Here is a 26,775-nt window from a genome sequence, read left to right on the forward strand (position 1 = left end):
GGGGGGGGGGGGGGGGGGGGGGGGGGGGGGGCAGGCGAGCGACCCTGAGGGCAACTGGCTGGGTAGATGGCCGCACATTACCAGCCCAGTTGGGGAGACAGAATTGATCGGGTCTGCTGTCCTGGAAGGGAGCTGGTTCCCCACTGGGCTGCACCATTGTTAAGGACACAAAAGCCAGGCATGCTGAGGTCACTCTGGGGTGTCCTGGCCCAGGTTCCACTCTGCTGGGGTGGGGAGAGGGTGTGCCTGATTGGGGGAGGGGCAGGATTCCAGCCCAAAGCACCCCCCCCCCCCCGCGCCCCCCCCCCCGGACAGAAGCCAGCCCAGTCTGAGCTGCCTTTGTTTTCTGCTGGGAGCAGCGACCGCCCAAGCAGGCAGAAGCAGGCAGAAGCGCTTTCCCGGCTGTCCACAGGACTGTCAGCCCCAGCCCTAGAGAGCCCTGAGCTGGCCTGGCTGGGGGCACACTCATGTGCAGTGCGGCTGGCAGGAAGACTCTAGCGCTGTCCCCCACCCTGAGCCTAGCAGGGATGAGCCCCCTCTGGGCTGGGGACGGAGGACGGGGCCAGCTCCTGGGGAGGCAGCCGGAAGCCTCTAGGCTCCCGGCCAGGCCAGAAGCACTCCAGGCCAAATCCGGTCCCTCTGCTCTGGGAACAGCAAACAACCGTCCACTCCTCCTCCCTCCCGTCAGCAGGGTAGCCAAGTGGCTTCCTTCACCTTGGCCTGTCCCCATTCCAGACCCTGACCCCTGCTCCCACAGTGACCAGGGAAGGGTCCCCTTACTGCCCCCACCCTTCTGACACTGTGTCAGTAAGGGTGTTAGCAGGAGTATCAGGGGACATAGTCGGGAGAGGGTCAGCCAAGAGAAGAGAGTGGCTGAGTGAGCCGGACACCAGGGCACGGGGCCGGGGGTGGGTGAGTGCCCCAGGGCCGCATCCGCAGAGACCTACTGCCCCCTCCAGTCCGGTCGTTGTGACCTTGAAGTGGCAGGGGCTCTCGGCCACTTGGGCTCCAGGGCCCTCTCTAGCTGGCGGGGCGCCGCTCGTCATCCCACCCTGCCCACAAGAAAGTCCTGGGGAAAACTCGCGCCAAGCCAGGGAGCACGTTGGGACACGCAGGAGTTAAGAGGCCAAGGTCGCCCCCGCATGGACCGAGTCCAGACAGAGCCCATATCTGGCCTGGCCGGGTGTGGGCAGAGGTCGAGGCGGAGGTTGGGAGGGTGGTCACTGCTCCGGGCCACGCCGTCGCGGCCACGTGTCCGCGGCGCAGGGCCGGGAAGAGCAGGAGCGCACCGGAGGCTCCCACGGCGTGCGTGCGCCCCGCCCCACACCGCCCGCTCCGCGCCCGCGAACCCCCAACGTGACCCCCAAGCCGGCCGCATCCCGGGAAGACGCGCACCCCCGCCGGCCGCCCCCCACCTCACCCAGCTCCGCCCTCCGGCCGCTCCCGCGTGGGCAGCGCGGCGGGCCGAGCTCGGGGTCGCGCATCCCGGGACCGCGCATCGCCGGGGCGGGGCGCGCGGCTCTGCGGCCGGGGGCTGACCGCGAAGGGCGGCGGGCGCCGGTCCGGCCTCGCACTCACCGAAATACACGGTCTTGTCGCACTTGGGGCACTTGGAGGCCATGGTCGGTGCGCCCGTCGGCCCGCGCCCTCAGCCCGCGCCCGTCTCCGCGCCGCCGCCGCCGCGCCGCGCCCCGCCCCGCCCGCCCGCTGCCCGCGCACCCATTGGCTCCGCGGTCGGGGCGGGGCCTCGGGAGCCCGCTCCGCGGGTCCGGCCGGGGGCGCCGCGGGGGAGGGGGCGCACCTGCCGGGGCCGCGGGGGTGGCCCGACCCGCCTGGCGCCCCGACGCCGGTGCCTCGCCCGTGACCATGGCGACGCCGGAGCCGGAGCCGGGGCGGGGCGGGGGTCCGCGGTCCCCACGGTTCCGGGGCATTCCCGGCTGGAAGGGCCTCGGCCCGGAAGGCCGGGCCCTGGACACGCAGACGGACGCCGGGCTTCGGCGCCCGGTCCCCGCCCCTGGGGGACCCCACCCACCCCGCCGCGCGCCCCCCGCCCCGCGTCCCTTTGTTGCTCGGTTTCCATAGTGACGGCCTCGCGGCGGGATCGGAGCCGGATTCCCGTCGGGCGCGGCCACCTGGCCGGGTCTGGGTCCCGCCTCGCCGCCCGCCCCCGCCTGACACAGTCGATGGTACTCGAGACTCGGTGGGTGGAGGGCTGGGCGCCCCACACGTCCAGAAACAGCGGGAGAGAAACCGCTGGAAGCGGGAGAGGGGGAGGGCGCCAGGCCGTGGGGGAGACCTGGGCGTGCCGCTGGCTGGCGCAGAAGGCACTGCCCCGAGCTCTCCACCCAGGGGCGGTAGGATGGGACAGAAGGCGGGAAGACCCTGCGTGCTCGCGGTGCAGGCGCTGTGCCCCCAGTGGCCTGGCACTGCCATCTGCCCGCGTCCCTCCCCACGACTCCGGCGGAGTGCATCCTTCCTGGACCCACTAGCTCAGGGTCCAGCGGGTCCAGAGCGCCAGCCTCCTGGCTTCAAAGCAGCAGGGCTAGGCAGCTGACAGGCACTCAGGGTCCTCTTCCAACCGGGGCGCTCCGGACCCCTCCACCCTGGAGCCGGAAGAACCTGGTCCTACCCACCCTGGAGTGGGGGGTCCAGGAGAATCCCCCCATCTCCTCCCTGAGGCTCTGCCTCCCGGTGAGCTCTTCCCTGGGCCTCCGGCCCAAATGACCCCACCCAGTCTGGGCAGCTCCCCCTGAGCACCCCTTCCTCTGCCTCAAGTACTGGCCAGGCTCCTGGGCCAGGTGTATTTGCACACTAGAGGAGTGAGTGAATCTGGGTCCCACAGCTCTCCAGAACCCGGACTTTCCCAGCCCCACCCCGGCCCAGCTCCCCGGGCCCCGCCCCCCAACCTATAGCCACTGCTGCTCCAGCAAGGACGACAGCCCAGAAACATGTGGCCCCTCCTCCTGCCTGACTGACCAGCCTGACCAGCCCCCCTTCCCATCCACACCCTGACTCTGGCCCCTTGCCAGGCAAGGCAGGAGATGGGGGTGGGGAGGCCTCAGCAGTCCTCTCTCCCAGGGCTGGCGGGGTCCAGCGTTTGACATCCCACTCCTTGCTGAGGCTGGACCTCAGGTGTCTTCTGGAAGGTTGTGTGGGAGGAGCCTGGGCCCAGCTGTGCCGGGACAGTGACGGGGCAGTGACAGGGCAGAGTAAAGGCCTTGGCATGGGCCCGGCACCTCTGACAGTGGGGGACAGATCCCCGATGTGACAGGACTCTTCTGGATCAGTGGACACTGAAAAGCAGTGTCCATCTCCGAAAGCCCAAAGGGCTACAGGGCAGGCAGAGACAGGGCAGGACAAGCCCCCAATGAACAGCAGGGATGGAGACAGCAGGGTTCCAGAGAAGCAGACAGGGCCCGTAGATGGCGGGGGCAACTAGCCAGCCAGGTGTGGGGGCAGGTCTGTTGTCCCCTGGGGCCATAGTAGCTTGGCATCCTGGCAATGTTGGTAACTAGCAAACAGGACCGTCCTGGCTCTGCTGCACGGACCCCCGGGCAGGGCGGGGGGGGGCGGGGTTTGGAGGTGCAGGCCCCTCCTGGGGATGACTCTTGTACCTGAAATCCCCTGCACCTGGCAGGGAGGGAAGGGACCCTTGCCCCACCCTCAGACCCTAGGTTGGAAAAAGGGTCCTAGGCAAAAGCTCCACGCGGAGACACCACAACCCGCCTCAGGGCAGGGTGGGGACATGAGGACTAGGGCCCACTTCTCTAACACCCTGGCCTGTCAACCTTACCGGGCCTCCTCCAGGCTGGAGGTGGGAGGCCGGGACTCCCTTATCTGTCTTCAACACGAAGCAGGAGCTGTTGCTATTTTAAGTCCCCGCTGAGATGTGCACACATCACAGCAGGACTGGGGGCAGGAGGCAGAGCTCAGGGAGAAAGGAGGGAGCCCCGCCTCTGCGGGCCGCTGGGGTGGCACAGACGGAGAGGTGTCCCCCTCCGCTGGACCCCGCTCTTCGGCGGCTGGATAGCTTGCACCGGTCTCCCCGGCCTGCAGGGGTGGGTGCACACGGACGGCCAGAGGTAGAGTTTCTGAGAACAACGTACTTGCTGAAATCTGAGCAAATTCTCACTCTGGAAACTCCACACCTGCTGGGGGTTGGCCCTGCGGCTCTGGGCAGAAATCCGCAGACAGCTGGGGCAGGGTTCTGCCAGGAGCAGGGGGGTGGGCCGGCCTGACCCAGCTCTGCCGGCTGCCCCGGTGGGATGAGAGCCACGCAGCCACAGGAGCCAGACACCTGCCAGTCTGGGTCCCAGGGCACGTCCAGGCCCCCACCTCCACCATCTCAGCCAGACACAGGGGGTCTCAGCTCCACAGTGGGAAGGCCCTGAGCTCTGGACAGCCCTCTCATGACCTCAGTGGGAGAGACGGGGCCCTTGGGCCACACCCTACACAAGGCAGGTATGTGGGGCAGAGACCGAAAACGACAGAAACCCCAGCCCAGCCCGGGGGCCAGGAGAGCCACGGGTCACCTGGTGCTCACGGGGGCTTTGGCCATGCCCGGTGCACAGGTGGGCCTGGGATGGCCCGAAGGCCCCAGGCGAGGGGAGGGACAGGGGACAGAAGACACGGGAAGGGCTGGTTGGTTTTTTTCTTTTTATGAGTTTTTTTTTCTTTGTTTTTTTTTAATATGAAAATTACTTGAAAAGACCAGGGGCCAACCCCACCAGGCAGCTCGGCCGGCCACTGGCCGGGCCGATCCTAACATTCCAGATGTAAGTTACAGAGCTTAAGTTCATCTACAAAAAAAGTAATAAAAATAAAATTTAAAATGGCACCTTCAACAGAACACAACGAGACTCCCGGCCGTCCCGCGAGGCCCGCAGCTGGTGCAGGCGTACAGGGACGGCCCCTCAGCTCCGCTCCGGCCAAAAAGTAAACACAAAGCTAAAAACGGCTCCTCGGCGTTCGGGGAATAAGCGAGACGGCACTTCTTCCCGCGGCGTCCCCGAAGGAGCGGCTTCTCTGCGGTGGGGCGGGAGGGGGCTACCAAAACCGGGCGGCGGGCTGGCGGGTGGGCGGGCGGGGGCTGTGGCCGCAGAGGCCTCGCGGGGCCGCGGGGCGCCTAGTCCTCGATGACGATGGGCTCGTCGTTGACAGGGGCCGGCGGGGGCGGCCGCAGCGGCAGGGCCTGGCTCTGGCGCAGGGCAACCGGCTTGTAAGGCCTGCGGGCCGCGCGCTTGGTCTCCGAGGACGACAGCAGCTTGCGGACCTTCCTGTGGACAGAGCGACGCCCACGGGTGACGAGGGCGTGGTGGCCGCCCCCGGCTCACCCGTGGCCCGGGGAGGCCCCCACCTGGTCTCCTCGGTGGCCATGTAAAAGACATCGTCAGGGGCGTCAATCCAGTTCATCCGCCGCCGCTTGACGGGGGGCAGGGAGCCCCCCCGGATCAGCCGCACTTTGGTGGGGTAGGACTTCCCGTTGAGCAGGAGGTTCCGGCTTGGTCCCTGCGTCGGGGGGGAGGCGTGAGGGGGGCCCCGGGGACCGAGGGAACCGTGTGCACGCACACATTCGGGCAGGGGTCCTGCAGGCCCCCCACGCCTTGTCGCCGGCTCACCCTCTTACCATGTGCCTGGTTTGCCCGTGGTTCGCCAAACCTGACGGGAGGAAGAAGGGAACATGAGGCCCGGCAGCCGGCGGGCAGGGGCGGAGGACACGGGGGCCTCGGCCTGCCCTGGCCCTGGCCCAGTCCAAGCAGCCCCCAGCTGACCCCACAGCTGCTGGGGCTCCAAGGACCACCTCTGGCCCAGCCTGGAGGACAGGGACCGCTGTGGGCTCGAGGCAGGAGACCCGGAGTCTCGGGTCTGACAAGCCCGTTCCCTGGCACGCAGGCCGCCCGCCCTCAACTGCGCGGAGACAGATGAAGCCGGGTTTACAGAGTAGCCAAGCATGCCGAGCCCGGCTGTGAACACTGTGGTGTCAGAAGCCCCTGCAAGGTGGCCCCTGCTCAGATATGCTGCACAGACCCCAGAAGGCCAGGCCATGCTGGGCTTTCTCCCAAGGGAGTCCAAGTGTCCCTCACTGACCCTGGGGCTGGCTGCCTTGGAAGAGTGAACAGAAGCTTCTAGAAGAGACCAGGCCAGATGCCTCCACCCTATGGGTTGGGGCCTGGAGCTGCAAGCCTGTGCCAGTGGCCCCCAACCAAGAAGGCCCTGTCCTAGGTCGTGGCTCACATGCCCCCAGACCCTGGCCCGGTGACCCCAGGGCCGCCACAGCCGCCCCAGCTCTACCGGCAACAGCGAGCGCAGACGCGGGAGTACTCATAGCAGCACAGGAACATGCCGTGGGAGCACGCGAGCCTGTCCTGCCGGGACTAGCTCTCCCCAGACACGCTTCTCGGCCAAGGTTTGGGTCTTGGGGAGCAGCTGTCCAGCCCCCCCCCCGCAAACCACCTGCTAGCTGGGGGCGCCCGGGGGCAGGGCGGAGGGAGGGCCACCGCACCAGGCCTGCAGCCCCCCAGCCCGGTGCTACTTACCCAGGTAAGTGCCTATCAGAGCGCCGGGCGCAGAGGGAAGAAAACACACGGTTAGTGTGAGACAGTGAGCTCACGCACTGCCACGGGCCGACGGGCTGAGGAGCAGACGTGCCAGGGGGGCCGGGTTAGTAAACGAGTGCCCCAAGGGTGTGGCCCAGGCCCAGAGCTCAGCTCATGCCTGCCCTGTGGTGACCCAGGGGGCCGGCTGTGGCCTCCCCTGTGCTGGGCTCGTGCGCATGGCCCCAGTGCCCCGGGGGGGTGGGCGGGGAGAGGGTGCACACCAACGACACCCTGGGGACCCGCATGCTAGGACTGAAGTAGAGAAACACACCAATTTGGATAAACTGAAAAAATCGAGGTTAATAAATTAACCTCGTTCGCCACACGGGCTAACGGCTTTTTACAAAACAAGCTCCAAGCCCACAAGCAGCGCGAGCATGGGCTTCCGCTTCTGCGAGACGTGATCGGGGGTCCGCGGGGCGTCTGCCACAGAGGGCCGGTGAGCAGGCCAGCCCTACTGCTGACACAGGGTGGGTGGCAGGCCCTGGCAGGAGGGCTGGGGGGGCGGGGGGCGGACAGCCTAGAGAAGAGTGGGCGGGCCCAGAGCAAGGCCAGGTTGGATGGCTGCTGCCTGCTGCCATTTCCAGGTCCCTTCTCCTGACCCGCCACCATGGGGGCAGGGGACTCTGGGCACGTCCATGCTCGCTGGCCCGTGGTGTCGGAGTGCCCACCCAGGCCCCTGAGCCTCTCATCACCAGGGGCCACGAGTGCATTCCTCCCGTCTTTCCCTCCGGCCTGCTTCCCCTGCCTCCCTCCCTCACGGATCCAGCCGCTGGCTGACCCTGGGGCAGCCAGAGCCACTGGGACCCACAGGCCCCCCACAGCCGCCACGCCACCCCTCTGTCAGCACCTCCTTCTGGAGCAGCCCTGGAACCCACGGGTGCCCCTTGCCCAGCTGAGAAAGCAAAGCAAGACCCTGAGCCGCTGCAGGGGGTGACTGTAGACAGGCCTGGACGCGTGGACACCCTGGACGTTGACAGTGGCGCCCGGGGCACCTGCTGCCTGTGCCCTCTCAGCCAGCCTCGGTCCCTTCCCCTGGGAGCCCAACCCCTGCAGGGCCGTGGCCTGGACCATGCCAGCAGCTCGGGCCTATCTGCCCCACCGGAGAGGCCAGTGTCCCGAAGGCCCCTCACCCCAGGCAGGGCACGTAGGAGGGCTGTAGGCACAGCACGGGCAGCCACGGGAGCGGAGGCTGACAGCATGCGAGCAGTCACAGCGCGACGGCGGACAGTACAGGCAGGCGGGGGCGCCGGGGCTACCCGAGCACGGACAGTCCACTGACCGGGCACCGGGAGGGCGGGGACGACCCGTGAGCCGGAGGCCCCAGGGAAGGACACGGCATGTGGGGGCCTGCGAGGGTCCCCTGCCCAGTGACGCGGGAGCGGGGGGGAGCGTGGGGAGCGGCCCGGCCCGGCCCGCGTGGACTGCCCCGTGAGCGTGCCCCGAGCCGCCCGCCGTGCACCATGCACGCAAGAGCACAGCACCGCAGGCACCGCCGGGGGGCTTGCACGGCGCCCACGCCCGCGGCCGCCCCAGGCCTTACCCCTACTGGGCATCAAGAGACGCTTCTTCATGCTGCCTGCCAGCGCCCGGCGGCGGGAGAGAGGAGAGAGAGCACGGTCAGCAGGTGTAGGCCAGGCGGGGACGGGGCGGGACAGCCCCAGGCCGGCAGGCCGCACCGGCCGAGCACGCAGGCCCCGCCTGGCCGCCCAGCGGACACTCACCGTCTACACCGTTGTGCTGTTCGTAGCTCCTCTTGCCCAGGATGGTGGGGGAGCCGTTGTTGATGACAGGGGCCGACTTGGCAGGGGTCAACCCGCCAAGCACACCGGATACGCTCTTCACAGGGTCGGGCTTGGGGGGGCGGGGATGGGTCTCTGTCGGGAGCGGCACAGGATGGGCTTTGTGGGAGGCGAATGGCAACAAACGCCCCCAGGCCCCACTGTGACGGGGGATGACCGCGGGGCCCGCTGGGGCAGACCAGCACCAGGCCCGCACCTCAGGGTGTTCTGGGAGCAAGGAAAAGCCAGGGAGGGCTGGGCCCCACCGATCACTGGACACACGCCAGGAGCTCCCAGGCTCCAGACACAGCCCCCAAAACAAGCAGGCCCATCAGAGGTGTCTAGGTCTGGGCCACCGGAGCTGATGGCAGGAGGCTGGCCGCCGGCCAGGCAATGAATTAACAGCCGGGCAGCCGAGCCAAGGACGTGTCCCACTAAGGGCTGGGCCATGGCAGGCTCAGGCTCGTACCTGCCAAGGCTCCCCAGCCCTTGGTGGCTCTCAGAACGGGGCAAGGCCCAGACCCACGACCCAGATCCTAGACACCGGATGACGCAAGACCCACTTGCGTGCACATGAACACACTTAGCTCATGACTCTGGAATGTCCTTCACAGAAGGTCAATCATCTCCATGCCGGGAGGGGCTGACCCACAACCCGGCCCTGAGCCCAGCAAAGTAGCCAGCCCTGCGCCCTCCCGCCCTAGCGGCCGGTGGCTGAGCGGTAGCTGGCTGAGCCACGGGGGTGCTCGCCGAGGGCACGCCCTGTGAGCTGCTGACCGGTGCCCGTGCCGCTCACGCAGCGATGGGCCTTCCTCTGGGATGGGGGTGAAGGACCACGCTGCAGGTGCCCACCACGGACGCCCATCCTGGGTATGTCCGACCCAAACCCTGGAACACGCCAGGTCCCCCCCATAGCAGTACAAAACCAGCAGGACGGAGGGTGAGGGTGGTGCAGGGACCACAGCAGCTCAGGCCCCAATCGCCCCTCCAGGCCTGGTATGGTGCGAGGTACCAGAGGGGCAGGCCAGGAGCACGGGGGGCGGTCAGCAGCAGCACGGAGGGTGCCCCCGCAGGCACCCCTGAGCGCACCAGCCACGCTGTGCCGGGGAGGGGCAGGCTCACCGAGATACCGGAGCACGGCTTCCAGGGGCTTCCGCACGGCCTGCTTCAGCACCAGCGGGCTCTGGGAGGCTTCGGGCAGCCGGGCCGTGCCTGCGGGGGCCGAACAGGTCAGGGGGCCCGGGGCGGGAACCCCACCCCTGCATCCCCTGCGTCCCCCATGTCCCCCACACGCATCCCCACCCCCACAGCACAGCCCAGGAGCCGGAGGCTGGGGGCCGACACTCACACTCGGCCTTGATAGCCGCGCTGTTGATGGGCACGTAGGGGTGGCGGGCGGCGTGCCACGGGCGCAGGATCTCTCTGCACAGGCGGCGGGCGATGCGTGTCAGCTTGGTGGTGTGCAGGTAGAAGGCCTGTCTCGTCTTCATGGCAAACTTGGGGCTCCCGCTGCTCCGGGCTGGGATGCCGTGGGGGCTCTGCGGAAGGGGGCGCGCCGCCCCGACACAGCGCCATGACCGCGGGCCGCGCGCCCGGCAGGGCGTGGGGGCGGGGGGGGGCGCCCGCTTACCATGTTGCCGCGGTTTGGTCCTGGCCTCTCTCCATCTAAGCGGGTGGGCATTTTCAAGCCACCGTACTTCTTCCAGTACGTCCAGCAAGACGCGCAGAGGCGACACTGCATGTTAGGGGGACCCCAAGAATACCACTGGTAAGACTGGGCGGCTACGGACAACAAAGTTGGAGACAGACGGGTCCTTAAGCAGAACCGGTGAACAGCAGAGAGCATCACACAGCGTCGCCCGCCCGCCCGCCGAGCGCCCCCCGCCAGGACCCCAGGGCGGCACAGGGCGCCCAGCGCGCGGTGGGCCCCGAGGCCGGGGGCGGGCACTTACTGTAGCAGCTCTCACAGGCTCGGCCGGCCCCAGGGCTCTGGCCCGGCGCCCCCGCGCCGTTCACCACGCCTGCCTTGACGCTACCGGCGCTGATCTGGTTCGGGTTTGGCTTGTTACTTAGGGTGAGGGAGAGAGGGCGGCCGTCACGGGGCGCCGTGCCGCTGGGCTGCGGCTCCGGGGGGCGGGCGGCCCCATCCACGCCGGGCAGGCGCCGGCGCTCTCCCCCGTGGTCCTGGGCGCAGCTGCGGCCGGCTCTGAGCCCCGTCTGCACCCCAGCTCTGGCTGGCAGAGGCGTGCTCGGCCCAGAGGAGGACCGCGTCCCTCCCGCCCAGCCCACGGCCCCCGTGGGCAGCGAGGACACGCCGGGGCGTACTTACTAGTTGGGGATATAGACTTGCTTCAGCTTGCTCTCCGCCTCGGCTGCTTTCAAGCGTTTCTGGAAACAGGAAACGGAGGTCAGGGACCCAGGCAGGGAAGGGCTGCCAGTCGGGGCGCGGGCAGGGGGCACAGGCAGGGGGTGCGTACCTGCTGCACGTATCTGTCCGTGGTCTTCCACATGTAGTAGTACTCGATGATGCTGGTGAGGGACTTCCAGGGCAGCTGCACAGGACGGGGCCGCGCGTCAGGCAGCAGGGCCTCCCCAAGCAAGGAGCCCCACCGTGGCACCACCGAGCCCCGCCGGGCAGGACCCCTCCCAAGGACGGCCGGCTTGCCACCACACGGCCCTCCCCAACCAGTGGAGAGGGCTCCCGCCAGCCCTGCCCGCGCCACCTGTGGGACCAACGTGCTCTGGGCAGGGACGAAGCACGTCTGTGGTGTGGACGCAACGTGGAAACCTGCCTCGTAGCTCGTGGAACTCAGATGCCGTCTGTACGCTGTCCCCAACCTGCTGCTGAGGTGGCCACACGCTCATGGTGGGGTCCCAGCCCCGCAGCCCCACGTGTCTGGCCAAGCGTTCCCTGCAGGCCACCTTCTGGCTGCTCTCGCTCACCGTGTCTGGGACCTCAGCAAGTCCCTCCTACGTCAGACTCCGGAGCGTGGGGACCTGGCCCTCTTCTCTGCCCTCCACGGGCCTGTCTACCTGTGGCAAGTCCCCCGCGCCTCCTGGAGGCTTGCTGGGATGCCCACCCGCGACCTGGGACATCCCTCCTCAGACGCCGGCCTGCTTGCCGTGTCCTGGCCCCACCCAGGGCCCCTGCCACCTCCACTGATGCACTCCCCACGGGGCTTGCCGTGCTCGACGCGGCTGTCCCTTTGGGAGCGCGTGTGTAGTCTGGCGTGGCACAAGGACAGAGGGGTGTGCGAGGCCACGGGCGCTGCCCGCGCTGGAACTGCCAGGGGCTCGCGGAGGGACAGTCCCCGGTGGACATGGAACAAGGACGCGTGAGGACAGGCTCAGCGGCTTCAACAGGAGCCATCAGCGGCCACCGAGCCAGGAGGACCCTGGTCCTGCCCCGGGGAGGGGTTGCGCGCGCACGTCGGGCACTCACGAAGTCTTGCTGGATGTCTGTGAAGTCTTTCCCGTACTTCTCCAAGGCCTCCTCGAACAGGCTGGCCTCGGAGGCTGACCACTCCTCCATCTCGTCCCTGCAGAGCACGGGCCCGCCCTGAGGCACCAGCGCCGAGATGGCCTTGGCGACGTCGTACACACTCTTGTGCAGCGTGTCCATGGCATGGAACTGTGGCGGGACACACTGGGTCACGCAGGCCCACCCACCCGCTAGGAGAGGGGGATGGACCCGGGAGACCGCTGGGGGTCCGCGGGGATGCTGGGGGGCTGCTCCCTGGATGAGCCCACGGGGCCCTCGCGGGGGGCAGGGGCAGACGCGTCCCACGTGCAGCCAGCGGACGCGGTCAACCGGTTTCCTTGCCCCTCCCGGCCCAGCCCACCCTTGCTGGCGCGGGAACCGGCAGGGAAACGTGCCCTGTGAGGGGCGGGGATGGGCAGGCCCCCCCAGACCCAGCAGCGGCAGCCGGGGTCCCCGCTTACCAAAGTGATGTCCCGGGAGGCGGCCGCGGCGCTCATGTGCAGGCTGGGCTGCCGGACGGAGCTGCTGCAGTCCAGGGCTCGCGCGAAGGTGCCCACGGAGCTGGGGTTGGGGACGGTGACCACTGAGCCCGACGCGCGGGGACCCCCCGGCCCTACCCAGAGCACAGGAGACGGTAGGCCCTGGCGACGTCGCACGTGGCTCCGCGCCCCGGGCAGGGCCCCCTCCGTAGTGAAGGCTCGGGATCCAGCTGAGGACCGCGGGGACCCCTGCACCCTCACAAGGCCCCCCCGCCGCTCGCCCAGCCCCAGGGCTCCTCGCGGACGAGTACGGGTGTGCCCTTCCTGGACCACTGCCTTCGTGCTGGCGTAGGGCCCGGATCTCAGGAACCGTGTCCTTCCTTCTCCGCTCCCCAGGCCCCGCCCTGCTGTGCGCAGACAGCAGCCCACAGCGCGTCCGGACGGGGACACGATCTCTGCCCAGTCATCCAGCCCCAGGAGCAGCCCCATCTGTGCCCCGCAGCTCGGCCTCTGTAGGTACCCGGCCCCCGAGGGGTGCGGGCAGGCGACCAGGCCCTGCCTCTCAAAGCCGGAGCCGCCCCAGGACTCCAAGAGCAGTCTCCGCGCCCAGGGAAGGGAAGGGACCCACCGGGCCACCACCAGGAACTGGTCGATCTGCTTGTCTATGAGCGGGTTGTGCGCCTCCCACACCTTGGTCTCCAGTCTGGACTGGTCACGGCCGTCCTCCTCACCTGCAAGAAACAGAAGGGTGACGCCAACGAGACCCTCAGAAGCCCCCAGGCTCACACCAAGGCCTTTCAGAACGAAGGGCCTGCTTGCTTCTGGGGCCTTGGCGGACGGGCCGGAGGGCCACACGATCCCCTGCCTGGTGGGCCCAGGAGGCGAGGCTGCTGTCGACGTGCTTGGCACCCAACGCATCTGCCGCTCTGCGAACAGCAGGCCGGGGCTGGCCGCCGGGGCCGGATGGGCCCGACGACAGGCTGGGGCCGGCGCCGCAGGCGTGACAGCGGCGGCAGAGACAGCTCGTTTTGGGTTTGCTGATCGGGCTCCGGATCCTGAGACAATGCGAGGTCCCGCAGCTGGGACACAGGACGCCGACTCGGCTGCGTCCAAGCACGCGTGTCTGCTCGGCGTCCCGCCCCGGCCGCGCTCCACCCCGCTGCACCCTGCAGACGCCAGAGCTGGGCTGGAGCCCGCGATCCGGTGGACGTGACGGCTTCGGACAGAGAAAGCTCACAGGCAGAGGGCAGCATGGATGGCACAGGAGACGCCCAGGGAGGGTTCACGCCCCTGCACAGCCAGCCAGCGTGTGAGGGACTCCCTGGCCCACGGCCACGGCCACAACCTCTCAGGCCTGCAGGCTGCCCGTGTGCTGGTGAGCCGCTCTGTGCCCCTTGCTGGTGGGGGCAGCGAAGTCCAGACTGAGGTCGGGGACCCTCACAGCTGTGTCCCCCCGTGTCAGGGCCCAGCCCACCCACCACGGAGTCTGCGTGAGCAGGCGGCTCGGGCCGGGCTCACAGTCGCCAGGAAAGCACGTGCTCCCTCGCCTCAGGGAAAGTCAGGCCTCGTGGGCCCAGCCGGGGTCACGGCTCCCCACCGCAGGGGTCCGGTTGCCCCGGACGGAGGCACAGGCTGAGTACAGGTGGGATGTTCCCGGTGTCGTGGGTGGCGTCCTTCCCCAGGCGAGCGTGTGTGGAGACCCTTGCCTGGGACCCAACGCCTCCCACCATCGAGCCTGTGGGCCAGCCCACGCTAAGCCCCTGCGGCCACCACGCTGCTCCCACTTTAGTTTCAGACGCGCCGCAGGCGGGGCTGCCATCTCGTTCCCCAGGAGGGTCCTGAGCTCCAGGAGCGAGACCCCCTCGCTACAGCACCCAGGAGCTTGCTCGGCCCAGGCCCGGGCCCCGCAGCACTGAGGCTGCCCTCGTGGCCTGGCACCCAGGTCCCTGCTTGTGAAACTAAGGGCCTCGGACACAAGCCATTCCTCCTTCAGTCAGACCGGCCGCCATCAGGACGGCGCAGCTCGTGGTGGGGCACGTGCTCAGGGAAGCCCCCAGATGCGGCCAGAGCCAGAAGGGGGGACGCAGGGCAGGACAAAGGGACCCCGTGTGCTTCCTGGTGTCCTGGCGTGGCTCCCCCCACGCGCCTCCTCACAACCAACCGCCCCGAACAAAAACAACCAGCTGACATGGGGAGGAAGCCGGTGTGCGAGCGCACACATGGGCACACACGCGTCAACACCAGACCAGCCTCGGGGAAGGGGGCTCACACGCGTGGAGGAGAGCCGCAAGCCCCGGGAAGGGCGTGTATCCTCTGGGAACAGCAGGCCCCGGGCCCTCGTCCAGCTGCCCGACAGAGCCACGGGCCCACAGACCCGGCTGGGCTTGGAGCAGGGACGCGACCCCGCCGCGCTGAGAGCAGCAGAGGACGCGGACGGAGACAGGGCCGGCTGCACGGAGGAGCTCACGGTGGAGCCCCCCAGAAAGACGCTCACGGCAACTGGTCACAGGCTCACCCATGGGTCCTACGTCACAGCTCCCAACTACCTCGGCAGAGAGAGAAGCAGGAGCGGGAGGGGTGACGGGGGACGGGAGTGTGCCTGGTGGGAGGGCAGGGGCTGGGGAGACCAGCGGGCCAAGGGCCCCAGGCAACACCCGGCCGCGGATGCTCCAGGCCTGCCACCCCTGCACCAGCTCGCGGGAGGAGGGATGCGGCCGGCCAGGCGCAGCCCACACTTCTCACGCCCCAGCTGCGACGGCCCGCGACGCCCACCGGACAGACGCGCACAGCCTCCCCCTGCACAGGCCACGGACGGCACCTCCCACGGGCAGGAGCCGGTGACACGGGCAAATTCATTCAAAAAAGTTTTTTTGGAGACAAAGCTTAGAAGAGCCGCCGGCTGTCCCCGCGCCCACCTTCCTTCAGCAGGTCGGTGATGTCCGCCTGGTACCGGTTTCCCACGCGGATCTCTCCCTTATCGGCCAGCAGGGTCTTCTGCTGGGGGTCGTAGACTAGAGAATAGAAGAAGAAATCCTGAAAGACAGCACACGACGTGGTGTCAGCAGGTCGCCCGAGGCCCCGGTGGAGCCCACCCCGCGCATGGGGCGCCCGCGCCGCTGGCCGTCGCCGGGCCGCAGCCCTGCAGGAAGCTCGGGGAGCGACGTGGGCGCACGGGCTGCTCGCGTGCAGCCCCCTGCAGACGCCCGTGCGCCACGGAACATTCTGGACGCGACGCCCCAGCGGCCCACCCTTCCGACCCCCGCTGCCTGCGTGGGACATTCGCCCGGGTTTCTCAGAAACCACGTCGAGCTGGCCAGCGCCCGTGTGGGCTTAGGGGGCTGGGCCTCTGGCTCAGCCCGGAGGCGGCCACGAGCCTCTGCTGCCCAACCCCCCGGAGGCTGGACCAGACACGACTACAGCACCTTCAGCACGGCCAGTGGCCTGTCTGCTCACTCACGAGAGCAAGGTGCTTCCTGAGCCAGTGAGTGGACACCGGCGAGAGCAGCCGGGCCTCGCCTCTGGGACGCATGTAGGCTGCCGGGCTCAGCCCCAGCACGGGCGCCCCCGGCACACCGCACCCTGCCCCCGGCGTCCCACGCCTTCTCTGAGCATCTGCGCGCCTGTTCTGCGGGACCGTCTGGGGGCCTGTCCCCTCCCGGCAGCTCCGCGGGCTCCCGCCTCCCGCAGTGCACAAAGGGAGGGCTGAGGCGGGGAACACGCGAGCCACCACAGGCCACCCACCCCTCCGCACCCCGTCCAGCCCCACGGACACACGCGTGTCTGGAGACATGTTCGGGGGCCACACCCGGGGCGGAGGGGGCTCGGGGGGTAGCAACCCACAAATACACGAGGTCCCCGCTCCCGTCTGTGGAACAGGAACGCGCCGCAGCCCCAAGCCCCCGCCGAGGCTGACGTTTCTGGCTTCACAGAAACAGAAGCCCTTCCCGCCGCCAGGCCAACACGGCTGCGGCTCACGAAGGTGAGGGTCCCCGTGACGCCCCTCCGGGCCGTGCCCCTGCCCGTCCTCCAGGGCTGCAGGTGGGGCCCCGGAGACCCTGCGTCCGGCCTCACCTCCCGCTCCAAGTAGGACTTGAGGGACTCGGTCTCGTTGAGCAGGGTGACGCTGCACTTCCCTCTGCAAGAGCGGGCACGGCGTCAGCGGGGCAGGGCGGCCCCCGGGCACCCTCGGGGCCGCCGGCTACCTGATGTGCGTGGCGGGCAGCGACTCCAGCTGCCGGGACAGGAACAGCTCCCGGTGCCGCAGCTGGTGCTTCAGCTTCTCGGGCAGGTCCACCATCTCAGGGTTCTCCATCTCCTCCTCGAGCTCTCCTGACGGGCGGGGTCCCGTGAGCCCGCCGCGCCCTGCCCGCGTGCCCCTCCCCCCAGCCCGGGCGGCTCCCCGCGGCACGCGGCTCTTACCTTCCTCGCCGTTGTCGGCCCCCGGTCCGGTCTTGTAGCAGACGGACAGGGCTAAACGGACAGACAGACAGCGCCGGGACGGGGGTCGGCGACGGAGCACCGGCCGCCCACCCACCCAGCCGCCCACGGGCTGTGGGGAGAGGAGGAGGGAGGGAGGGGTAGACACGGGGCCGAGGGCCTCAGAGGGGACAACGGGCAAGGGACGGCCCGGGTCAGGTCAGCGGTGTGTCCACCGTCCCACGCGTGCCGGCCCAGGGGGCCTCAGCCACACCTGCAGGGCTGGACCAACGACCCCGCAGGGAGCGCCCAGGACTCAGGTGTGCGCACGTGCGCGTGTGCGTGTAAGTGCGCGTGTGCGCGTCAGGGTACCGGGAAGCCCAGCCCAGCACACGGCACTGGGGGTGCAGCGCCCCTGGAGGCACAGTGGAGGTCTGGGGCGGTGTGCGGGGCGTGGGGGGCCATGCAAGGGCAGGGGCGTGCAGAGGTCAGCCACCGCACGGGGCTCCTGCACCTGGGCAGCCCTGGGTCTCTATCCGGGTCTCTCAGCCGCCACGTGGCCCTCTGCTGCCCCCCTGTGGTGGCTGAGGGAAGTCCCCGGGTGCGTGGTGCAGACGCAGGCGGGGGCTGCCAGGGAGAGGCGGTCTTGTTTGCTCCAGGGACATGGGCCCCGGGAGCCCAAGTGTCCACACTGCCGGCCTTGCGCCTCCCTGCCCGCTCGCTGCGCCCCCGCCTGCGGACATCACCTGTGTCCAGACATCCCCCAGCCAGCCCACCTTCTGCTCACACCTGTCCTGGGGCAGCACGACGGGCCCAGCCAGCGTGGCTAGGGACGGGGCCAGTCAGTCATCCTGGGCCCCTCCCCAGCCTGACACAAGCCCACCGTGGCCCGTCAGAGCCGCCCTCAGCAGGGGTGCAGAGGGGCCCCAGGAGTGGGAAGGGCTTGGGTCCTATGTGCACCCCCAGGACACTGGGAGAGCTTCCCACAGCCCCGTGCCCCCCACCTCAGCACTCCAAGCCTTCCTTCGGGCTCAGCCTCCAGGAGCCCAGGGAGTCACGAGCTGGGGAGGCAGCCTGTGTGTCCTGGACCACCGTGTCCTGGTCCTGGACCCCACGTCAGGGGCTCCGCCCCCCCGACCAGACCTAGCAGCTAGCTCCGGGCGTCTAGGGAGATCAGCTGTGCCTGCCACTCTCCCAGCACAGAGGGTCCTGCTCTCAGGACAGCTCTGCGTGGGCATGAAAGGCTCGGGCCAAGGGGCTGTGGCCACGTGTGCTGTGACCTGAGGAGACCGTCCCAGTTCCCTCCAAGGGGTCAGGACTGAGCGGACAGCGGCTGGGACATCCCCACTGCTGGGGTGACCCATGCGGCCCAGGGGCATCTAGCCTAGGCTGGGGCTTCTGTCTCTGAAGAAACCCTGTCAGCTGATGGACGGGAAAGGCCAGAGGCCTCCAACTGAGCAGTAGGCTCCCCGGGTCTCTCCCTCCTGCTGGAAGAAGGGCCCGCAGAGTGACCGCATGCCCGCCCCTGACACTGGGCTGCAGCACGGGCACCACGGCAGGCGGGTCTCTCCTGGGCTGCACCAGCAGAGCTGGCTCACAGAATGTGGGTGCTGGGAAAACCACCAGAAGACTCAGTGGCCAGCACAAAGCGTGGCGGCTCCCAGAACGCAGAGGGAAGGTCCTGCCCGGGGACGGACCCCATCACGCACCCCACTACAGTGCTCTGGGGGACCCTCAGGTCCACTGCCTCCCCCCCACTCCCACCAGCTCCCATCACATAACACCAGCCCAGTGCCCTCCTGGAGCTGACCTCCATGGTGCCCCACAGCGGCAGAGCCCGGCCGTGGGAACACCGTGGGCCGCGTGTGCTGCGTCTGGGGACCGTGCCACTCTGGGCCGGGCAGCGGACACAGGTGAGGAGATGCTCAAGCATCAACACCCCAAGTCAACAGTGACCCCCGGGTCCCACCGTTTACGCTTCATCTACGACTGGACACAGGCCACCGGCATCATGAGTGCACAGTGGCCAGTGAAACCAGAGGGGGGCATAAAGCACACCAAGGCCCAGGCCCACGGCCGCCCCACGAGCCCAGACATGGCCCCCACTGTCCCCTGGGAAGCCAGGCAAGGCCAGCCAAGCACCAGCTCGGCTGTGCACCCCTGTGCGGTGCAGGGCCTGTCCCAGGGCCCCACTGAGCTGTGCCGATCTGCCAGGGGCCCCTAAATGCGCCTCAGTGCTTCCGTCCCTCGTCCCTGAGGCCCTGGGAGACCCGGTCCTGGACCCACTGCCTCCAGCCCCTCCAGGACCCAGGGTGGAGGCCGGTGTGGCCTGGATATGCAGCCTCTCCCACCATCATGATGGGGGACAGGCAGGGGTCCCCCCCCAGCTAGGCCATCCTGGCTCCCCCGTGTCTGGATCCCCAACCCAGAGGGACAGGTGGGGCCCACGCCCGCCCAGACACACCGGATGAGCTCATGAGAACAGCACCTGTGCCCAGGTGGGACGGCCTCTTAGGCAAGCACCGGGGGACCAGCGGCAGACTCCACACCCGCTTGGAGCCGTCCTCCTCCGACAGAGTCCAGAACCCCAGCCCAGGCTGAGGCAGCTCCCACCCCAAGGATGGGGACGCTGGGAATCCCCCCATCACTGCTGGCTGGAGGGGCCACGTGGGACCCTGGGGCACGGAAGCAGGTGCGGCCCAGTCCCCAGACCGTGGCTTTCTGTTTGCAAGCGGGGACACTGGCCCCCGGCTGGGAGGCGGCTCACGCTAAGCTGCTGGGAGCCCCTCACGCCGCAACTTCTGAGACTCAGGTTCCAACTACAGACGGACTCTGTCTCGAAAGCACAGCTCCAAGCAGCACTGACAACCTTCCAGTGGGGGCCCCGCCCCCTCCTCTCCCCTCCCCTCCCCCACAACATCCAGGCAGTGCTCCCCAAGTTAACCCTGTGAGCAAGAAACCCCAGGGAGGCGCACCAGGCCGGCGGCCCAGAGAGGCCTCCAGGACCCCAAGAGCCAACCCTGGGGGTGGGGGGCGCAGGGCAGGTGGGAGCCGCAGACCCAGCTGTGCCCTGGGCCACCCCTGTGGGAAAGGCCGAGACTCACTGGCGTGCTTGTCTGCCAGGGCGATGAGGGTGCTGGAGATGTCGCGTCTGCGGTAGAAGCACACCACCTTGGCCTCCACGTTGCCGTTGGCCGTCTGCAACAGCAAAGCAGGGACTGAGAACACATGCCCCCAACGGACCGCTCCCAGCAGGGGCGGCCCCCAGAAGGGACCTGGGCTGGGACCTGTGACCCAGGGAGGGGATGCACGACGGACCTAAGCCCAGTCCGGGCTCCTACCCACCCTAGGTCTATCTTCCCTCCACCCCTGGTGCCATCTGTGGACACAGCTGACCCTAGCCACCGGCCCAGATTCACTCCCGGTGGCCTCTGTGTCCCTCCCATAGGTCTTGCTTGCTCAGGGCCAGAACCTGGTGGACATCTGGTCACCAGCATAGGACGACCATGACCCGAGGTTGGCCAAAGCCTGCCGTGCCCTCGGCCCCTGGAGTCCCTGCCTTCCAGCACCGCTCTGGGCCTGACCAAGGCCAGCACACCCCTGAGCTGACCCCGGTGTGGAAACGGAAGCAGCCAGGGCCATCTGGAGGGCTCAGTCTGGTAAGCGTCATACTCTGGAGTTCAGTTCAGGTCCTGATGGCAGGGTGGTGGGATCGAGCCCCACATCGGGCTCTGTGCTCAGCGGGTGTCTGCTTGAGATCCTCTCCCCCGCTTCCCCCTGCTTGCGCTCGCCCTCTCCCAAATACGTCCATCTTGAAAATATACCCAGAGGCAGCCCACGAGAGACTGGGAGCGAGCGGTCGACGCCCCAGCCCTGGGGAGAGGCCTTTACGGACCTGCACGGAGCTCCACAAACATGGGAGGAGAACAGAACGCTGAAGGAGAGTCTCATGGGAAGAGGGGACCTTTCCTCAACTCACAGGGACATGAGGCTTCTATACCACGACTCCGTACAACTCAATGCCGGCATCTCTATCATTAAAATCGTCTTTACGGCTCAAAAGTTTTAGTTATTTAATTCTGTGAAGCCGACAGTCCTTCAAGAAGTCTGGGACTTTCCGCGGGTGAGCACGAAGGCCAGGTAGGACCCACTCTTGGCCCCACACACTTGCACACACGCGCAGGGCTGGGCCCCGACAGCAACCGCCCTCCAGCGGGAGAATGGAAACTCTCCTACCGAGTATCAGAATGGGGGGCACCAAGAATGCTGGGGGGGCACCCAGTCGGCAGCCCACAGGCACGAAACCGTGAAAGGCGCCATTTGCCACGACAGCTACAGACCTGGGGACACTCTGCATGCACAGGCTTCCTGAGGCTGCCCCACGAAGGACCCCGGATCACCACAGATCTCCTAGGAACGGTTCCAGAAACCGCCCGCTGGGGTCCAGACGAGCCGCGTCCACCGGGCTGGGGATGCCCAGGATGGTCATCAGGGCCACATGGGCATGGAGGATGAGGTTGGACCCATGGCCACCGAAGCCTCATCCCTGGGGTGGGATGGGATGGCCGCCCTGTGTCTGCAGGGCACAGCCCGCGGCCCCCACTCAGGGCCCTGCTGGGGTCCCTGCACCCCAGCCTGGCAACGGGCGCTGCCCTGCACAGCCTGGGTGAGGCCTGGCTCAAGCCGGGCCCTGGAGACCCAGGATACCCAGGACTCCCTCTCCCAGGAGCTCCCCTTGCTGGCGCTCAGGACTCCCAGGGGCCCCACCCAAGCTGCGGTCTGCACACACCGAGGCAGGAGGCTGGCAACTGTCTCCTGACACGAGGAGAGCGTGCAGGGCCGGGGCAGGCTCTCTGGGCGGGTCTCAAGACCCTCCCGGTGGGGGCCACAGCCCCAAATGGTCTAACCTTCATGCGCCAAACCAGATGCTGGTCTTCTAACACTCCAGGACTCCCTGCCAGCCTCTGCTACCTTATGGCACCTCTGGCCTGGCTGCCACCCCACGTCCCTCCCCAGGCCCCTGCTCCTTTTCTTCCAAAACAGCAACTTCCGCCAGCGCTGTGCAGACCCACCCAGCTCCGAGGAGAAACGCCAACAACTACCCTGAAGGCCACAGCCCAGGGTCACCGCACTGATGCAAGCCAGCTCCGCAGGGCACCTCGTGAAAAGGGACCCAGCGCGACAGGACCACTGCTACGGGTCTGCAGAGACTCCCCGTTTACGGAAAAGGGGCAGAACACGGTGCCCCTGCCCCCTGCCCACCAACACCCCCTCAGGTGCCAGTTCTGCCCTGCCCCACCTGCCACCAGCCCCCACCTGGCGTGCAGCCCAGCCCTCGTCTCCCGCACTCCCTACTGACCGCACGCTGGACTCTGGGTCTCCGGGGGTACCCCCAGCTCCGCAGCTAAGCCCAGGTTCTGGTTTTATTCCCACCAACAGCTCCGGGTCCTCCCTCGCACCCTGGACTGCCGCCCACCATGTCCCAGGCCCCTTTCTCTGCAGCATCGGTGCTCCTGCCAGACCCTTCCTTTCTCCTACAGCTGGTTCCACCAGCGCAAGGACGTGGCTTTCCACGTTCAAGGTGTCCTTTGAACACGTGGCGCCTTTGAGCCATTCTTCCTGTGCCTGAGGGGCCCGTGGGCGCGGTGGCCCCACTAGGAGGACCTGCAAACAGACCTCCAGGCAGCCCCTGCCGGAACCCGGCCCGTGAGGTGGATCTGAGTCGACTTCTCCAGCAAGGACTGAGCCCCACGTCCCACGGGGCAGCAGGAGAGGCTGGCGGGGCCCGGGGGCCGAGGACGCACCAGCCCACACTGCCTGCAGACTGGCACCTCCCACCCGGCTCAGCCGCCCCCACTCTCCACACTCTCTGGTGCAGGGAGGGTCCCCCAAGGCCTCCTGCCTGGAGCACCCGCTGCTGGGGGCATCTCACGCCCTGTCAGGGTCCCCTAGCTGCCTGCCCCGACCTGACCTGTAACGGGGCTACAGGCATGCGGACACAGCGTCAGCTGCGGCCACTGCCAGGCCGGGCCCCAGCTATCTGCGCCTCACTGTCCCCACTGGCCCCACAGGTGGTGCGACTGCGCTCTCAGCATCGGAGCCACATCGAGGGTCAGAGGCCAGGCTGGCCTGTTCAGGGAGGCCACCTCCAGCCACCTGCTGACCCAGCCACTCGAGACCCAGCATCCACGGCGGCTGCAGGGTTGGCCCCTTGTGGCCCCCCCACCATGCTCTCCACTGCCACGGTAGGAGTCCCCGAGTCAGCATGGGCCAACAGGTGGGTGGGTGACCACGGGCTCCTGTCCAGCTGTGATGCTGTCCACCCCTTCTCCAGCCGTCCCTGGCAGGTGGCCAAAAGCGTCCCACCAACAAGGTGCCTGGAGGGCACATGTCCCAGCGGGGGTCTCCTGATGTCCTGGCTGCCTCCCTTGGCCCTGCCCCCTCCAGCCCTAGCCCTGGGCCTTCCAGGCGCTGCCAGGCTGCTCCAACCAGCCTCAAGGGCACAGGCTCCCGGCCCCCCATGTGGCACGTGCAGCAGGAGGCTCTTGGTGAGCAGGGCCAGCGGGTCAGGGCTCAGCTGCGACCCAGTCTGGTCTTCAGGGGACCAGCACCCTGACCACCCCGCCCCGTCCCGCGTGACCCAAGAATCCCCAGCCACAGTGCTGCGCAGCCTGAGGTCCGGGATGGAGCACCGCGGGGGAAAACAGGTCTCTCCCTGGGGAGGACTCCTCCCCCGGCAGCCCCAGGACCTCAAGGCAAGGAGAAGCCGCAGGGAGTCCACTGACCCAGGGCTGTACCCGCCTCTCCCCTCGCGCTGCCCAGAATGCCTCTGATCAGGAGGCCAGCAGGAGAGGCAGGGAGGGCGGCCAGCGGTCTGCAGGCCTGGAACAAGGGGAAAGTGGGTGCCTCAGGGAGTGGGAAAGAGGCAGCAGGTGGACAGGGAACCCCCAGCCAGGGGGACCCCACAGGGCGTCCACCCCAGACGTGTGCCAGACGTCCCTGCCCTGCTCAGGGCCCTGCTGGACACACCCCTGTATGAGGTCGCAGGGACCTCCCCGCTCGGCTCTCCAAGGAGAAGGACCCGGGTCTACGCAAGTGACCCTGGGGACAAACGGACCAAAGGGTCCGGGGCCAGCCCTGAGACCCCAGGTGGCACTTGAGACCCCAGCCCGCAGGCCACACGCGCACACGCTACCTTGTTGAGCTCCTCGATCCTGCGGATCAGGTACGGGTTGCTGGAGGAGTTCTCGAAATAGACGTAGTCTGCAACAGGAGGAGAGAGCGTCACCCCACAGCACGGAGCCCTGGAGACCAGCGGGCTCCTGACCCCCCTATCCCCACACCCTCAATTCTAGGGGCCGTGACACGGGAAGGAATGGAGAAGTTCGTGCCCCCAGCATCTCGGAGGGAAAACGAGGGAACCAGAGACATGTTGGTGGGTGCTAGGCACGGGTCCAAGATGAGGGGGAGGGGGCCGCCCCCAGCAGAGGCCTGCAGCCACCCCCGCTATCCCAGGGACCCACACCAGCGGCCCCCAGTCACACAGGCCGCGGCAGACAAGCGAGCACAGAAACCAGCAGGCCTGGAACCCACGTCAGCGTGAGGAGGGCTGCTGGGCCCCTGCACGTCCTCCCCCGGCCCCGTGCACCCCTGGCAGTGAACGGGGAGACCAGAGATTCCTGGGCAGAGGCCAAGCTCACTGGGACGGGGACAACGTCAGGTGCCGGAGGAACGAGGTCCAGAGATCCTGCCGCCACCTGCCAGGTCCCCCAGAACACCACGTCATTATAAGCGTCCCTCCGGCTCCACAGCGGGCGGCCTGGGCTCTGTCTCAGGGAGGCTGGCAGGCTCCCACGGAAGCCCAGGGCAGCCACGAGGCCGCACGCCGCCCTGATGTTGCCGGTGCTCCACGGGGGCCAGGGCAGAGTCAGCGCCAGGAAAGGGCCAGGCTGAGGTCCCTACCAGCCTGCACCAGGAACGCTGGCCCCCGTCCCCCACTGCCCATACGGAAGGCCCGCAGGCCCTCCCCCCGCAGCTCTGCAGAAGACGGGGGGAGGCTCGTGGCAGCTGGAAGCCGCTTAAGTCCTGGCCACGCCAAGTGCCCACACCGAGCACAGCGTCTGCCGGAGGACCTAGCCCAGCCCCACCCCCACCAGAGGTCCTACGGGTACTGGGGGGGCCCAAGCGAGCACCTGCCTGCACACCTGCCTGCGCAGGTAGAACGCGTGACTTTTATCTCGTAAATCGTTGCTCAAAAAGCCACTTCTATGCAAAGTTATAAAACTCTCATTCTAAGAAACGCACGTGGCTCTCCTGAGGCCCCCGGGCCCTGGGGCTGGCCGTCCAAGCAGGTGCACCCCGCTCCCCCCGCGCCCCCCACCCGTCCCCGCGGCCGGCCACAGCCTGGCGAGCGCCCCCGCCATTCACAGAACTGCAGGCTTCGGGCGAGCGGGCTTGGCTGCGGGTACGTTACCCGTTGTCGATGACAAAAGCAACGCGACGAGACAGTGAGCCCGGTGGACGCCAGCACACGCGGGAACACGCGCGACACAGCAACGCCGGAGGGAGCAAAGCTGCTCCTGAAAACGGGCCGTGGCGGCTCAGCCTCCGATCGGACGGCAAGGGAGAGCGAGAGACGCTGCAAGGGCGTGCGGGGCGCAGTGAGCAGGCGCCGGGCAGGAAGGGACGTGCGGCGGCTCTGGGCCAGAAGCCTGCGGCTCGGGGGAAACGGGGCAAACCCAAGCTCGTGCCGGAGAATGGGCAACCCTGTGCCCGTTGAAGAAGTCAGGCTCCAGGGCACCGAGGGGCTCAGTCCGCAGGGCGTCTGCCTCCGGCTCGGGTCATGCTCTCCAGGTCCTGGGATCGAGCCCCACATCGGGCTCCCTGCTCGGCGGGGAGCCTGCTTCTCCCTCTGGCCCTCCCCCCGCTTCTGCTCTCCCTAAAATAACAATCTAAAAAAGAAAAAAGTAAGGGGGTGTCGGCCCATGGATTTAAAAATTCTTCCAACTGTAACCACAAAGTAGAAACAGGCACAGAAAGAAAAGAGAAGAAACAGCCCCCCAGGCCCAGGTGGCATCCCTGGGGACCCCAGGCAACACCAAGGGGGGACCCGACGCCAGTCCCACGCCTGCTGTACCCGAGAGCAGACGTGGAGACCACGCGGAAACCGACGCAACACCGCAGCCCCCGGGGTCCGTCCCAGAACGCAGGGACACACGCGGTGCGGACAGGAACTCTCCAGCAGCCTGGACAACAGGGGACACCGCCAGGCCGGCCACAGGCGCCCGGGGAGCCCTCGGCTACCCCCACACCGTCGCTCTCCTCCCAAGCAGGAGCACCCCAGGCACAGCCCCGGGCAGCACTCCCCAAGTACAGAAATCCCGAGTCCACGTGGAGGTGACCGACACGGTGGGGGGGCGGGGGCGCGAGCTAGGGGACACGTGTGGCACCGAGGAGCGTCCCTTCAGCCAAGGGCCCACGGTCCCGGGCAGGGACCAATGAGACAGCAGCAGCAGAAGGGAAGGGACAGCCGCCCACACAGGACCGCCGAGGGGCCGCAGGGCCACACGGGGAGTCGGTCTGGGGCCCACGGGGCAAAAGGCTCTGCCCGAGACGCCGGGTGGGCACTAAGGCGGCATCGCCATGCCACGGAGCCTCCATCAATGACGCTGGAGGGAGACGGTCAGAACTGGGCACGGAGCTTTAGCTGACAGGACCGTCTGCGTCACTGGGATCCAAGGTCACTGCACTGCGCCGTCCAGGGCAACCGTGACGCCCGCTAGTACGGATGTGTGGTGCTGCTGACACGTCTCACCGTCACGGTGCACGAGAAACCCATGCAGAGTGTGCGAACAGCATCACAGGACAGCGGCCCGTCCCGCGGCGCCCGCGGACCCCGGTGACAGGCCGGCCGAAGCCTGGGCCCCACCCCGTGCGCCCTTCCCTCCGCTGTTCCGCCTGGCGCGGCGGTAGCCACCACGGGAGGGGCCTGCACTGCCCGCGGCGCTGACTGTCTCGCGCAT

General features: G+C 68.1%; 2 protein-coding genes across 2 annotated transcripts in view; both read right to left on the reverse strand.

Moving 5' to 3' along the window:
- Positions 1–1,706, reverse strand: part of CRIP2 (cysteine rich protein 2) — a 5,005-nt gene extending 3,299 nt beyond the window's left edge. Inside the window, exon 1 of the mRNA XM_032839650.1 lies at positions 1,579–1,706. Coding sequence (XP_032695541.1) covers positions 1,579–1,621 — 43 coding nt within the window. The 5' untranslated portion in view covers positions 1,622–1,706. The remainder of the gene's footprint in view (positions 1–1,578) is intronic.
- Positions 1,707–4,642: 2,936 nt separating this feature from the next.
- On the reverse strand, positions 4,643–26,775 carry MTA1 (metastasis associated 1). The gene is made up of 25 exons (XM_032839670.1): positions 26,682–26,775; positions 25,227–25,519; positions 24,609–24,790; positions 24,454–24,510; positions 23,949–24,084; positions 19,858–19,951; positions 16,757–16,807; positions 16,540–16,666; positions 16,409–16,472; positions 15,253–15,370; positions 12,966–13,068; positions 12,320–12,419; positions 11,820–12,008; positions 10,855–10,929; positions 10,707–10,765; positions 10,330–10,445; positions 10,008–10,159; positions 9,726–9,915; positions 9,500–9,589; positions 8,321–8,473; positions 8,140–8,175; positions 6,537–6,548; positions 5,627–5,658; positions 5,357–5,508; positions 4,643–5,276 (listed from the first exon to the last, which is right to left on the reverse strand). Exons 1-25 carry the CDS (start codon positions 26,773–26,775, stop codon positions 5,126–5,128), a joined length of 2,826 nt encoding a protein of 941 aa, XP_032695561.1. The 3' UTR covers positions 4,643–5,125.

This window comes from Lontra canadensis, unplaced genomic scaffold (assembly GCF_010015895.1).
Source record: "Lontra canadensis isolate GAN:19392208 unplaced genomic scaffold, GSC_riverotter_1.0 scaffold108, whole genome shotgun sequence".
Lineage (NCBI taxonomy): Eukaryota > Metazoa > Chordata > Mammalia > Carnivora > Mustelidae > Lontra > Lontra canadensis.